The sequence below is a fragment of the Xylocopa sonorina genome, chromosome 1, assembly GCF_050948175.1.
Source record: "Xylocopa sonorina isolate GNS202 chromosome 1, iyXylSono1_principal, whole genome shotgun sequence".
Classification (NCBI taxonomy): Eukaryota; Metazoa; Arthropoda; class Insecta; order Hymenoptera; family Apidae; genus Xylocopa; species Xylocopa sonorina.
Genome location: NC_135193.1, coordinates 9,953,386 through 9,968,575, shown reverse-complemented (window position 1 = coordinate 9,968,575; position 15,190 = coordinate 9,953,386). Strand labels below are relative to the sequence as shown.

The 15,190-nt window shown below is 33.8% G+C and overlaps 2 protein-coding genes across 3 annotated transcripts in view; one reads left to right on the top strand and one right to left on the bottom strand.

Moving 5' to 3' along the window:
• Window positions 1-30: 30 nt before the first annotated feature.
• On the top strand, window positions 31-4,751 carry Erf3 (eukaryotic translation release factor 3). The gene is made up of 7 exons (XM_076906548.1): window positions 31-623; window positions 1,625-1,812; window positions 2,021-2,141; window positions 2,233-2,695; window positions 3,220-3,526; window positions 3,644-4,076; window positions 4,467-4,751. Exons 1-7 carry the CDS (start codon window positions 383-385, stop codon window positions 4,508-4,510), a joined length of 1,797 nt encoding a protein of 598 aa, XP_076762663.1. The 5' UTR covers window positions 31-382; the 3' UTR covers window positions 4,511-4,751.
• A 1,937-nt stretch (window positions 4,752-6,688) lies between these two features.
• The window catches only part of LOC143422334 (acyl-CoA synthetase short-chain family member 3, mitochondrial), a 42,016-nt gene continuing 33,514 nt past the window's right edge, over window positions 6,689-15,190 (bottom strand). Inside the window, exons 2-14 of one of the 2 annotated variants that reach the window (XM_076892918.1) lie at window positions 13,390-13,485; window positions 13,033-13,102; window positions 10,796-10,961; window positions 10,382-10,671; window positions 10,082-10,178; window positions 9,800-10,008; window positions 9,154-9,382; window positions 8,956-9,066; window positions 8,575-8,774; window positions 8,354-8,499; window positions 8,034-8,256; window positions 7,737-7,912; window positions 6,689-7,120 (exon numbers count right to left, since the gene is read on the bottom strand). In XM_076892918.1, coding sequence (XP_076749033.1) covers window positions 7,025-7,120; window positions 7,737-7,912; window positions 8,034-8,256; window positions 8,354-8,499; window positions 8,575-8,774; window positions 8,956-9,066; window positions 9,154-9,382; window positions 9,800-10,008; window positions 10,082-10,178; window positions 10,382-10,671; window positions 10,796-10,961; window positions 13,033-13,090 — 2,001 coding nt within the window. In that variant the 5' untranslated portion in view covers window positions 13,091-13,102; window positions 13,390-13,485 and the 3' untranslated portion in view covers window positions 6,689-7,024. Of the gene's footprint in view, window positions 7,121-7,736; window positions 7,913-8,033; window positions 8,257-8,353; window positions 8,500-8,574; window positions 8,775-8,955; window positions 9,067-9,153; window positions 9,383-9,799; window positions 10,009-10,081; window positions 10,179-10,381; window positions 10,672-10,795; window positions 10,962-13,032; window positions 13,103-13,389; window positions 13,597-15,190 lie in introns of those variants that run through there. The other variant, XM_076892911.1, reaches the window with a different exon arrangement.

Genomic DNA, 15,190 nt, shown 5'->3' with positions numbered 1-15,190 from the left:
ATATTTTGGTAAAACCGAGGTGAAAAATTAGAACGTCATTTGTTGTGCTGTTGCGATTTGCACCGCTTATTTTCTTTTTGATTTGCGGTCGCAGCAATAGAAGTGCACGCGATTAAATAGCACGGAACATTCTCGAGTTAAAAGTTGGTGTTTTGATGTTTGTAGTTCCGGCGAAGTAGAACAACGAAACAGACCACGGGGGTCGCACGCGGGGTACCGATACGCGTGTACGGTGTGTGCGCGGATATCATAAATAATTATTTTTTTAAACCCCGTCCCAATTGTAATTGAGGTTTTAAACGAAATCCTGCACGTAGCGTAGCGTGATTACCGTGTTCGATTAAATCCACGAGGCCGGCACGACTACTGAACTCTAATAAATATGGCGAACAGTGTAGCACCAGATTCATGGGAACAGCAGGCGGATAACGGAGACCTCGCTCCACCACAGGATAAGTCCATCGAGAGCAAATTTTCCACTCTGAACGTAAACGCTGCGGAATTCGTGCCTTCATTCTGCATTAATTCTTCACCGCAAAACAGTAACACGGCCGACAGTTCCTGCAATGTCGCTGTCATGATGAATACTGTAACCACTTCTATGCCTCCTGAAATACATCATGGTTAGTTTTGAGATAAAACCTCGATTAACCATGAGTTATGCTTTTCGGAGCAATTCACAGGCCACTAATATAAACGAATAGAATTATAGTTCGTGCCTTTGTAAGTTATCTATAACATTACTGTTGCGGCTAACCCTCCTCACTTTGCTCGCACACTCATTTCTATCTTTTAAATATTTCTAAGTGTGGAATTTAAGTTGTTAGGTAGTCTTTGGTTTTGACACAATGTCTATAATGTCATTACAAGTTGACATTACTAATATCTGTTTTGACAAAGGAGAAATGTACAAAATATGTCTAACTACGATACATATATTTTTAACGTTAACCCAATATGATGCAATGTCTAAACTGATGATAAATTCAAAGAAATTATTTATGCAATTAAGAGCATGAAGTTAAGAATTTAAATATATTAAAAATGAATTGTATAATTTAATGTTTATTTTTATAAAGCTACTATGCGTGGATCCCTTATTGATTACAATATGTGTATCGATTGTAATATTTCTTTAATAAAAGTATCTTACATTGATGAGAGAAGCTATTATAGATTTAGTAACAAAATATTATTAATGTAGAACTTTAAACAATGTTTTGAGTAACATAATTCTATAGTATTTATCAATGCATTTTATTAGTAATTTTATTTACTTATTTACATTTTCAAGAAAGAATTAGATATTTTGGTAACTACTGAATATCATAAAACTTCTGAGATAATATTTTTATGATTTTAAAATGTTTTAGAAATTTCACACTATAATCTGATATATAACCTACCTTTTCTTTCATTTTAAATTTTGTTTCACAAATAAATTTATGTACTCTTTGGCAAACTATGAATAAAATGTCACAGGATTAATAATTTATTATGTAAATATATTTATGCTTTTAGTTTTTTTTTAGCTTACAAATTATCGCAAAGTATCTTTCTTATTTTTATTTAATTATCTATTACCGATTACCAATTATTTCAAGTTTATGAATGTCTCTTTCAGGCAATACTACGCCAGTGGTTCTACCAGATCCAGTGGGTAGCCGTGTGGAAGAACCACCTGCTGGAGGAGGGGCTCCACCTCCGAACGTCACAGATCAAATGAATACCAGCCCTGAACATCAACCAGCTGACTCTTGGGAAGAAGCAGCGGTAGATGGCGATCCTCTTTTAACACCCGAGAATGAAGAAGTATGGTTGAGCTTTTGTAAATAGCCTGACATACATAGCTGGAATTTTTTTAGACTTTGCTTCATTTAAACTTAGTAGCAGTGTAGCTTTATTTTGAACATTGTAGGAATTGTGAGAAACTATATTTATATAGTTAGATAGGTGATTTACTAATTCAACAATTCATTAATTACTTATGATTGGCCTTGTTTATCTGAACTATTTTTAGGCTGAAAATGAAGAAGATGAAGAAATGGTTGTTAAAATACCTAAGAAAAAGCCTGTTAAAGTGACGGAGGATACTAAGAGTAAAAAGGAGCATGTTAATGTTGTTTTTATAGGACATGTTGGTATGTAAAAATTTTCTAGAAAAATTAATGTCGAACTAAATATAGATAGTAGTGAAGTATACATTGATTTCATTTTGATATACATTTGCAGATGCGGGTAAATCAACAATCGGTGGTCAAATAATGGCGCTGACGGGAATGGTTGATAAGAGAACCTTAGAAAAATATGAAAGAGAAGCGAAAGAAAGAAGTAGAGAAACATGGTACTTGAGTTGGGCTCTAGATACCAATCAAGAGGAACGAGAGAAAGGAAAAACGGTGGAAGTTGGTAGAGCGTACTTTGAAACTGAAAGAAAGCATTTCACAATATTAGACGCCCCCGGTCATAAGAGTTTTGTACCTAATATGATTGGTGGAGCAGCACAGGCTGATCTTGCGGTGTTAGTCATTTCTGCGCGGAAAGGAGAATTCGAAACTGGTTTCGATAGAGGCGGTCAAACAAGAGAACACGCTATGCTGGCGAAAACTGCTGGCGTCAAACATCTGGTTGTGCTAGTGAATAAAATGGATGATCCAACTGTTGAGTGGGATGAAAGAAGATATAATGAGTGCAGGTATACTGTATTAATGGAATGCTTCTTTTCTATGGTTTCATTTTTTATTCATTTTTATCAATCAGTACATAGTCATTTGAATTGAAGTATATTTATCGATCAATATAGTACCTTTTTTTCTTTTTAAATCCTGTCTTACCCCTCGAAGATCGAATGCCGAGTTATTTTGATCCTTCCTCGTTATAGGTAACACACCATTCGGCTCTTACTTGAGCATCTGGTCTTCGAGGAGATTAATAAAATATTAAACACCTTCATTTTACCCTTTATGATATTGTCCAGACGACGAAAGAAATGATAATAAGTAATTCTTTCATGTAATTTTTTTAATATCATTCACGAAATATATGCTAATTATAGAAAAATTATATTTAATGCTGGTTGAAATATTTGTAATATTGTTCTAAATCAAGGATGACTTAACTGATATTTAGTTTTTCATAATATATACTGTGGATAAATAATATGTTTTCTAGGATATTGCTTAAGACAGACATTGATAAAGTAATTGTTATGTTATCCAGGGATAAAATACTGCCATACCTTCGTAAACTGGGTTTCAATCCTGCAAAGGATCTCACGTTCATGCCTGTCTCGGGGCAGCTTGGTATTGGATTGAAAGATCCAATACCAGAACATCTTTGTACGTGGTACACTGGGCCGCCGTTTATATCCTTCATTGATTCTCTACCCTCGCTTAATCGTAAAAACAACGGACCTTTCATCATGCCAATCGTTGATAAGTATAAGGACATGGGAACAGTGGTAATGGGAAAGGTCGAAGCTGGAGAAGCTAAGAAAGGACAGTCACTACTTGTTATGCCTAACAGGGTATATATCTTTTATTTTCTGCCAATATACCTTTTTACCTAATATAAACAAAACTAAATCAAAATAAATTATGAAATCAAATCAGTTATTCTAATATATTTTTGTATGTTTTATTAGACGGCAGTGACAGTAGACCAGCTGTGGTCCGATGACGAAGAAGTGACATCGGTTGGGCCTGGTGAGAACGTAAAGATCAAGTTAAAAGGCATCGAAGAAGAAGATGTGAGTCCCGGATTTGTTCTATGCGATAGTAACAATCCTATAAAAACGGGGAAAGTGTTTGATGCTCAAGTTGTTATATTGGAGCATAAGAGCATCATTTGTGCTGGCTATAGTGCTGTGATGCACATTCACTGTGCGGCAGAAGAAGTCAGAGTAAAAGCATTGATTTGTTTGGTCGACAAAAAGACGGGGGATAAGAGCAAAACCAGGCCAAGGTTTGTTAAACAGGATCAAGTGGCAATAATGAGAATTGAATGCGCAGGTGTCATATGCCTTGAAAGATTTAAACTGTTTCCACAGATGGGACGTTTCACCCTTAGGGATGAAAGTGAGTAACATGTTTTACTATTGAATATTACAACGAATATTACTTACAAATTTACAAATTCATATATTTGTACTAGAATTATTAAACGTACTAAAATGATGGATTTGAATTAAATATTTTTTCTTAGAGTTACTTAGAATTTATACTAAATTATACTTGAAAATGCTAACATAGTTCTCATACGTTACTCCATTGCGTTCTACGTCCTAATTTCAATCATCCGTACAGAGTATATTTAAATGAATGCCCAAAGTCAATTAAAAAATTAGCTCTAGTGTACAATGATTCGTAGATTGTATTTGTTCGTTTCCTGCTTACAAATTGATTAGCGCAATTCTTCTTGCTTGTTAACATTCAAGTTCTAAGTGGTTCGTTTTTATTGCCTTTCAGATAAGACTATTGCAATTGGTAAGGTGCTGAAAGTGGTGGAGTAAAGATGCTTACAACTGTGACTACAGATTGGGAATAATCAATTTTGATAAATGAAGAATACATGCAAGAGACGTAAAGCCGAACACAGTATGCGCGCACGAGAAAAAACGGAACTAGCGTGATTACTCGCGAACTACTGTTAAATGTAACATACACTCATCTTACACAAGAAGCAAAAAAAGTTCTACATCAAAGAAAAGCACATACATCGTATGCACAGACAATTGGGCCGGGGTTGGGGGTTACAGGGATGGGTGGGTGGGTAGGGGGGGGGGAGGGTATTTATAACCTGAAATAAAAAAAGAAGCAAATAGATTTGATTATATAGATAAGGAGACAAAACCACTAAAAAAAAACTCAAGAGCGCGTGTTCCTTCTAACTAGATAAGCTGAACGACAGCACTCACGTTGAGTTCATTACAAATGGATTAATGATCAAATGACGGATAGTGTCTCCTTAATATTGTAAAACACGATATTTTTATTCTTCTGAGGTGCGAGACATTAATGATAACGTAAAAGAAGAGGATACTGTTTACGGAAAATAAAAACTAAGGAAAATATTATTATTAATATTATTATTATTATTATTATTATTATTATGTGATTATTGAATAATTATTATTAAATTGGTGGTAAGAAATGAAGGAATAAAAAAAGAAAAGAAAAAAGAACAGAAATTTATTAAATCAGCCAGATAGTGTTACACACAACAATTTATAATTATAAAATTAATATTATTATTAATATTATTATACTGTTTCTTATTACATTGTCATTAAAAACAAATTTGCAACAAAAAATGCAGTGCTCTACTAATTTTGATAAGAGGTTTCATATGTGTGGGTTGATTTGCTTTTTTCTTGCACGTATTTTTATGTTAAATACAAGATTGGTGTTTTTGACGGCGCCAAGGTTCGTGTATTGTATCGATGTACTACGTGTTTATAAACACCAAATATTCTTACACTGTGCTTCTGAAGAAAAAGTTTCGATGAGTTGATAGTGTTATATGCGATAAAAAAAAATTAATGTCGGGATTTAACTGAAAAAAGAAGTTAATATAGAAAATTTTCAAAGCAGACCTTTTGTGAGTGCTTTCTTTACATATATTACTGCTTCTTTTTTTCTTGTTTCTGCTATTAGCCTTCACGAGTAACTAAATCAACGTTTAATATTATCCTTTATTTCATGTCTCGTGTGTCAAACCTGCTTACTAATAAAAGCAGCTTTCAGAGAATAATTAATTTTATTCCTATAAATTGTTCGGCAACGTTCTATGGTTGTTAAAATTTTTAAATTGTTAATAATAATATTATTATCATTGGAACATTATAAGAATAATGAGCTTCACTATTTTCCTTTTTCTCTTATTTACCACAGTTTCAATAAAATACAGAGTTAGAAGCTACACCAGGAAGTATGATACACATTCCCCGGCAACACAATTTTGTCACAATAAGAACACTGTGATGTTAAGTAATATATATTATTTATAAGTAATATAAATATGTAATATCACGCGGCGCAAGTGACATCACAGTGCTTTTACTATGACAAAATTGTGTTGCCGGGATGTATACTTCAATAGTTTTATTGTAATTCTATATCTAGTAGTTCTATTGTAATCTGTTTTATATTTCCCGCTTTAGAGGGAAGAGAGAGAAAGGTGCTGTAAGAAAGAATGAGACAGATAATGTCGACCCTACTCTAGAACCTCTGGCGCCATCTCTGTGAAAAGTGCTCAAACTGGTCGTACATAATTACCGACAGCGAAGTAAACTACTGAAGAACTAGTAGCGCCATCTCTGCAGAGAGTATTGAAACTAATACCCGACTAGTTTCGGTGCTTGTCCAAGAGATGGCGTTAGTAGTTTGTCAATAGTTTACTTCGCTGTCGGTAATTATGTGCGACCAGTTTGAGCGCTTTTCATAGAGATGGCGCCAGGGGTTCTAGAGTAGGGTCGATATTATCTGTCTCACTCTTTCTTACAGCATCTTTCTCTCTCTTCCCTCTAAAGCGGGAAATATAAAATAAATTACAATAAAACTATCATTCGGGAAATATCATTCGAGTAACCTGACCCAATCTAATCCATTTCGACCACCGGATGGCCAACATCTTTGGATTCTCGTACACCTCCAATTGATATACGTTTTATACAATCAATTTATTTTTTCTTCTCCATTATTAGATAGGTATAAAAAATTAGTTTAACTTTGTAGTATTTAAACATAACATTTGTTTAATTAAAATTATAATTACAGCAAACACTTAATGGTGAGTAAAGCTATATTAACTTAGACTTTTTGATTGTTTACTGTTTACGTAATCGAAAGTGACTATAAAGTGATAATCTTCAAAATTTCAATACAATTAATAAATTCAGTCATTAATCAGATGTTTTCACGTACATTCTTCTCCTATACGTATTCACTGTACACCGTGCACGTACGCTTATTACAATTTTATATACGATTATGAAAATATTTGTAATAAAGTAACTATATACCTATCATTGAGGATCTGGTGCTAATTTAGCGTAACCAAGTTTTTGAAGAACTTCTTTAATTTCACGATATACGGACGCATCCTCTATCGTAGTTGAAATCTAAAAATGGAAAAACGTGTATTTTAAACTGACGAATATTGAACGAAATTTCCAAAAACCTGTCAAGTCCGATTTCGCTGAAATTTTGAAGCTAGTCTAATTCTACATAAAAACGATCTTTAGAAGGACTTTTGGCGATTCAAAATTTAAGGCCTACAATTTTGCAAAGAATATTATCACATTAGTGTAAGGTAATTATTCCAAATAAGGATAATTCCACTGGCAAAAACTGCTCGCGATCGGTTTGAAAAGTATTGGGAATAGTTTTAAATAATTATCATATCCCGCTTTGTTTGAACCAGTAGTATAATATTATTCGATAACGCAGGCAACAACATTACAGTAGCAAAATGTTCTTTGCAAAATTTTGGACTTTAATCTTCAAGTTATCGAAAGTGGTTCTTGTAAATATTGCTTTCCCCTCAAAGAGACTTATCTGCAAAATTCCAGCCAAATCAAGCCTAATAGATTTTTGGAAATACAATCGAGTAGTAAACGACTAAATATCGTACTATATTACCTTATATGAAATTTTGTAAGTAGGAAATGTTTGAATTTTGTTTCTTCTACTTACAAAATTAGTACTTGGCAATTGAATAAATATATATTTCGTTACCTTAACAAGTTTCGAACGCGCCAAGTTAGCAATAGATTTACGGATTATTTTCCCTGAACGTGTTCGAGGCAACGCTCTTACAGCAGCAGCTATTTTAAAGGACGCTATAGGACCGATTAAAGTTCTGACTCGTGCTACCAGTTCGTCATTAATTTGTTTCTCATTTTTCTGCGTTTCTACACACATGTATAAACGTAATAGAATTAATGCATTCATTCCAATTTTTCAGGTAGTACCAAAATATTTTAGTACGTTCACTGAGGCGTACAGTCTAGTGACTCCTCGTGCTAGACTTACCTTGCCGCATTGTATAAAGACATAAAGGTACTTCTCCTTTGGTCGGATCCGGTACTCCAACTACGGCGGCGTCTATGATGTCGGGATGTGCCACGATGACGTCTTCTAAGGCAGACGTAGACAATCTATGACCGGCGACGTTTATAACGTCGTCGTCACGCGCCGTCACGTAAACATATCCGAACTCATCCTTGTAGCCAACATCCATGGTATCGTAGTAACCCTATTTTTCAACAGAGTTAAGTGCTTATAATAGATATATAATAATAGATATTTCTTTAATAAATAAATTAAGTTTTTAGCATTAAAGCGAAACACACTCGGTATCTGGAGAAATATATTTCCTCGAATCTCTCATCGGCTTTGTAGAGAGTCGATATGCAGCCAGGTGGTAATGGTGACTTTATAACGATTCTACCCATTTCATGGGCTTCTGCCTCGCTACTGTCGTCCCGCAAAATGTTAACTAAATAAAAGAAAACCTTTCTCGTGTACTGTATGTCTTTAGCAATGCAACATCATAATAAAATGTGAAACCAACTGTGATAACCAGGAACCGGAAGACCAGTACTATATCTTGGTAAACTGGGATTATGTCCATATCCTAAACACAATGCTGTAATGGGATGCCCTGTTTCCGATTGCCACCAATTGTTTAGAATTGGTACATTGAACGCCTTTTCCGCCCAGATTTTCGTGTCGCAATCGCAGAATTCACCGGCCACGAATATAGTTTTTAGACTGTAGAAATAATAGCATACCTTAATCAAACTATATTACTAGACTGCAGATTTTATGCAAACATAATATTTTAAAATAAATATTCCCATTTTTACATTTTCCATATATTCCTATAAAAATATGTGCTTTGCATAAAATACGCAGTTTAAATATCATGTACAATTTAATAAAATAAACTTACGATTTTAAAGAATATTTTCTACTTAACAGTCGGTCTGGATCAGTACGTTTTATAACGCGAAGCGCGGTGGGCACACAAAAAAGCGCGTTTACACTGTGCTGTTCGATAACCCTATAATAGAAACATTGGGAATAAACTCATATGAACATAATATAATAGTCAAATATCATCAATAAAAACTATGTCAAATGTTTAAACCTAAAGTATTGTGCTGCGTCGGGCGTTCTATCAGGTTTTCCTTCGTACATGACGCTGGTGGCACCATAGAGCAGAGGCCCGTAACAGATATAAGAATGTCCAACGACCCAACCCATATCTGAAGCCGCCCACCAAATAGCATCCTTGTCCATGCCGTAAACTGTTTTCATTGTCCAACAAACGCTGACTAAATGTCCACCAATTGTCCTCATAATCCCTTTCGGTTGACCTTTAGTAAAATACTTCGATTTACTCTCTTTCTAATATTTTTTGTTTGCAATGTAAATTACATCAGCCGATGTTTTCCATTTGATAACATTCTATTCAAAATTTGTTCACACTTAGAAAGTAAAATTAAAAAATACGCGAAACCTGTTGAATTAACTGTTTCATGAGTATTGTCGTGTATAATTTATTCCATAGGTGACAATCACAATATGTGCAATTTCACACCTGCATTTTTGCATAAACAGCAACTTCTTTTATCGCATTGCATAAGTATAACCTTTGACTTCTGACAAAGCTAGCTCTGATGACAAATTAATATCAATCATTTTCATAGGAAATAATGGTAATTAGTTTTAATAATTATGGTATTTAATATTTGTGATACTTTTGTTTTTATTACTAATATACAGAAGAATACCTGTTGTCCCTGAGGTATACAAAATATATAATGGCTCGTTTGCCTCAACTGGTTGACAAGGATGAGGTTTTGCGTTTTTAAGTACATCATCCCAGTCGAGTTGATCTTCTAGAAGAGGACTTTGCCAGATGTTTCTTCTTTGAAATATGATGCATCGAGGTTTTTCCACGGAAATAAGATTCATAGCACCGTTCAGCATAGCTGTGTACCTTCGAAATAAAACATATATGATTATAAATGTGTTTGACGCGTGAAAATTTTAGAAAAGATAAAAAATGGTACTGAATGACTTTGGATGGTTCCAAACCGCAACTGGCCGCAATCACTACTTTTGGTCTCACATGATTTATTCTGGTAGCCAATTCGTTCGCAGCAAAACCTAAAATAAATTCCTCTTTTACCTTCTTTTATTCTGTTTCCAATTACCAAGAGAATAATAACTGTTTGATGTAAGTAGCTCTGATAGGCGTTTCTTATTAAATCTTCCAAGATTAAGAAGCAGACTTTGTAGGAAATACTTTAAATGATTGTTAACGTTAACTTGGTAGAATATTAATTATCTAAATTAAAAAACATTTTTACCGCCAAATACAATAGAGTGTACCGCGCCAAGCCGTGCGGTTGCTAAAATTGCCATTATGGTTTCAGGAATGAGCGGCATATAGATAATTACAATGTCGCCCTTGCGAACGCCTATATCAGCTAGCGCACCAGCTAACAAGGATGTTTTTTCTAAAAGTTCATTATATGTTACTCTTCGAATTGACGACGTTTGAGGGCTATCGTGAATCAATGCTATTTTATTCCCGTTTCCGGCGTGAACGTGTCGATCTACCCCATTGTAACAGGCATTCAGTTCTCCATCGATAAACCTGTAGGTTCGTTATAAATGATATTTGTTCATTTTCTATAATCTGACGGTAAACTTCAAAATATTCCAAGGAATTTCGATTAATGGTTTTTTTAACATGCTTTAATAGGAAAAAAACAGCTCACCATTTTGTAAATGGATATTTAGATTTATCCAACACCTTTCTCCAAGGTTTACTCCAATCCACACATTTCGAGACTTCTCCCCAAAATTTCTCTGGATTCTCTAACGACTCTCTGTAAGCTTCGTCATATTTCGGACAAGGGATATGATGAGGATTGACGATGCAATCTACAAGAAAATGTATAATTTTAATAGAAAATTTCTATGAGCTATTTCCTTTTTTTTATAAAGAAAATGATTACGATGTTACAGAACAAATAGTACCGATTATCGATAAACATCAGAAACACGTCTAGAAGGTAATCGTAAGTTTGTCACTACTCCGTTATCGATCGCCTGACACCAAGTTATCGACACTATGCAGTGTTCAATTTAGTTAACCCCTTCAGATCTGATTCCATTTTTTTTTACTTTTCCACCATTTGATGCACTACAAATAATGTCGTGTGTTTCGAATAAAATTAAACAGATAGAAGTATTACACAACTTTTTATAAAAAAAATATTCTTAAAGCTAGGGCGTACATATGTAGCCGGAACTTTAATACTCTAAGTTAGATATCGAAGTTCTAAGTCAGTGTAGACTATAACGTATGTCAGATCTGGAGGGCTTTATTCTTTCATTGTAGTGTCTTTCATTTTCCAAGAGTATATTTTATATAACGAACATTAACGGCTATTGAAATTTATTTGTTTATAGGTGAAGAAATGTTCGCTGACATCATTGTGACTAAGTGGGAATTTTAAACATGCCATAAACAGATACGTATATTAAACACCATAATACACTGATTAAAACGAAGGAATTCTGGTAAGAATAAAATGGAAAGTTTCTTGTGTACGATAGTAATCGATAAATATTCAATTTAATCTTGTAGGTATAAAGTTATTCCTGGAATTAAGAATTTACATCACTTGATCTGAGAATCATGAGGCATATACGATCATGAACAGGGTTTATGGTTGTGTAACGTTCATCATCGGCGAACTTGGCCGTAGAGAGATCGAATCTGTTAAGGTATTGTTGACTTCTGTAATCTGCGTCATGTGGTCGTGTTTCATGAATATTTAAAGGTCCCGTGTTGGAATCATTGCCTTAACGATATTTTTTCTTTCTCGATGAATAATTCAACGCGGGGCGCCGGTACCAAGTTCATAGTAATTTCCTATGTTGCCAGCGCCCCTTAATATGTCGCCCACGTCTTTGAGTTTTTCGTGTATATCGTCAATCACGGGTATAGTATAAAAACATTCCTTAATACCTTGTAACTGACACTGCTAAGAGTAAGTAATTCAAATTTTATTCTCATCTTGTCTATCGTGCAGTATAATTATACCAAAATAAACTTATCTAGACATGTTGTTTTAGATACTATGATCTAATTGATGTAAATTAAAACTAACGAATGACAAGTTATTTGGGGTTGCATTACTCATGAAACAGAAAAGTAATAGAATGTAAGTATGTCTTTTGTTTTAAACTTGATTAGGTAACTTTGAAGAGAGATGAGTTTAAAGCAAATCGTCAGAGAATAGCCTTAAGTATCTAACAGAAAAATTTTGTTCTATTCTATTGTTTAGTACAGCATATATTTATAAATGCACACTGCCTTTAAAATCACTATTCTCATCGAAACGGCGTAACGTAGAAATCGGAAGACCCGTATGGTACCGTATTGTTTCATTTATAGCGTCTTACGTACGAAAATACTTTGTCTCTTCGCGCATTTAATTATATTCCGTCATTTAATAGTCGTGAATGCATTTAGAAAATAGCAGCTGCGTCAAATAATGCGATCAAGGTAATGGGCGTTATCCGTAGGTTTCCTTAAACGATGAAATTTCGACGTTCGTGCAACGGAAAACCTTATAGCTATCCTATCGTATCTACGTTAATCGCGTCTTGTAAGGCGAAAATGTTCGAGCATCAAGAAATCGAATTAGCGATAAAATACGTCGCAAGCACGGGCTTTAATTGCGAGAAAAAATACCTGAGCTCTGAGCGTAATTAATTCAGATGTTATAACGACTTAGTGCTTTCTCGTTTTTATGATAAAAACGATAATTCTTTCTTTTCTTGATGTTGAAAATTCATCGAAGGCACATTATGAAACTTTTCTCCAAGATGAACCATGTGATTTCTTAAGCTGTATTTATTATTATAATTGCTTGAAGTATTATTTACGTTACCCCATTTAAATATGAATAAGAAACCAAAAATGAAAAGGAAAAGTACTTACCTGTTCCATGATTATTTTGTAGATCCTTCGAGATAGTCATTAATGGTTGGAAACTCATGTTGTTTGAAATCTGAGACACAGAAGAGTGTGTATGTAACAGGCTTCGAAGAAAAGTCCATTCACATTTCGACGTGAACCAAAAGTCTGTGACCAGAATTTTTACGATCGTTAAAAAGATTCCATAATATGGGCATTGCAGAATGGACGTTTCTAATGTTCTAATTATTTTTGGCACAGATTAGTCAAAAGAGATTACAACGAATTGGGTCTTATATATTTAAAAAAACACTGAGTTTAAAGAAATTTTGAAGATTTTAAAGAAAACATTAGAACTATTTTTTTCTTTTTGTTATAGACCTACGGATTAACAAGGTGAAGCTACTCGTTTTTACGACACGTTTTGCAGATTGTAATGTCTCCCTTAAGTGAAAGTAAAAGCGTTTAAAATATCGCGGAAGAGGTAATTCATCACAATTAAACTTGAATTTTGTACAGAACACTAATATAAATCGATTTTTTGTGCTAGACCCGTTTGTTCAAAATCGAAGGAAACTTTCTGAAGGAATCACGGGTTTGTCCAAAGCACCATATATACATATATTCAAATTGACTGATCTTTTAAAGTGACGCAGTTACTTGATATATCCATTTCCCGATCAAATGATTGACCCGGAGGTCGCTGAATTCAGTTTAAAAAGAAATACTCCGATTATTTTAAATTGATGTCCATATTTAAAAAAAAACTCTTGCTATTTTTAAGATTTCGTTTGTTAACTTCTCATGTGTTAATTTGGATTAATATGTTCGAGTATATTATTTATTAGATATTTTACATTTTTATTGTAATGCCATATTCAACTATATTGAGTGTCAACTTTTACCACATGAAGCACTTTTAACTAGTAGAGATTACCGTTTCTCGTCGATTATACTCTTAAATTCGAAAAATGCTGTTCGTACGCAGATTTTAATGCGCAGCAACGGACAGACTTCATCTCGCATTTTTTGCTTCGATGGCTCCTGTTCCTCGATTCGAATTCCATCTTGACCACCTAACAAGCCGGAAAATTATCAAAGGTTTACATTTTGACATACGAAGAACCGTATAAACATTTTAACCACTGGGATAATCGTATTTACATTATGTATTTTCGTTTTTCTCTGCAAAAGAGAAAGAGATTTTACGTATGTTCTGTTTCTGTGTGAAAATCGACATGTTTTTCTAATTTGAACTAAATATCCCATAAATCTATTATTAGTCGTTTATTAATCTTACCAAAGAATCAACATTTTGTTTATATGAAAGTTATTTTTTTGTCGCAAGATTCACTTTTTTAGTCTAATTCATTTCAATTTCTCATTTTTTTATTAAAATCTTTTAATCAAAATTTACTTTACAGATAGGCATCTGTGGAAGAATGTTTTGAAACATATGTGAGAAAATTTTGGAACAAGATACAAAGTTGAAGTATGAAAAACAGTGAAGCAAAATTGTGCCTAAATTTCATGAGGTAAGCGTAAAAAATACTGTTTTATAGCCAAATCTGTGAGACGACCTATGGTAGGATGAAAACATAATATTCCGGGGGTGCGTGATCAAAAATCAGGAAAAATCCCATCTCTTCTTAGTATCCGTATTTAATGAATAAAGCAAAAACCACTTGACCTGTTTCTTCAGTGTTGCCGCTACTCTGAATGTTATCGCACACAACGTGGATAAAACATTGAGAGAAAATTTAAACAAATATCACAAATGGCTACAAATATTAAAATTCATAAGGGAGGGGACACTCTTCAATAGCTAGTAATTACTCCATTACAGATCATCAATCTTTACAGTACTCATCGCTAATAACCGCACAAGTGCAGTTGAAGCGACGTAAATTACTATTATCGACGATTTTACAATACAAATATTGTATGTTCACTTTTAATGCCTGCGACACATGTAGATAGAGATTAATTTGTTCTTGCATAATAATGAATCCAGGATCATATGTGTGCAAGAAGGCATGTTTGTAGCATAAAAGAAAAATCAATAGTATTTATACAAGAAGTATTGACAATATATATTTTAACTACATATACATTTTTAAATCAATAACGTTATAAATTATCAGTACAAGGGAACCGTCTTCATACAAAACACGTGTAACTA

Bases quoted from the DNA above. Each gene is read 5' to 3' on its own strand.
- Erf3 (XM_076906548.1), top strand. From the start codon at position 383: ATGGCGAACAGTGTAGCACCAGATTCATGGGAACAGCAGGCGGATAAC. The intron at 1,813-2,020 runs GTATGGTTGAGC...AACTATTTTTAG, and splicing joins TAACACCCGAGAATGAAGAA to GCTGAAAATGAAGAAGATGA. The intron at 3,527-3,643 runs GTATATATCTTT...ATGTTTTATTAG, and splicing joins TACTTGTTATGCCTAACAGG to ACGGCAGTGACAGTAGACCA.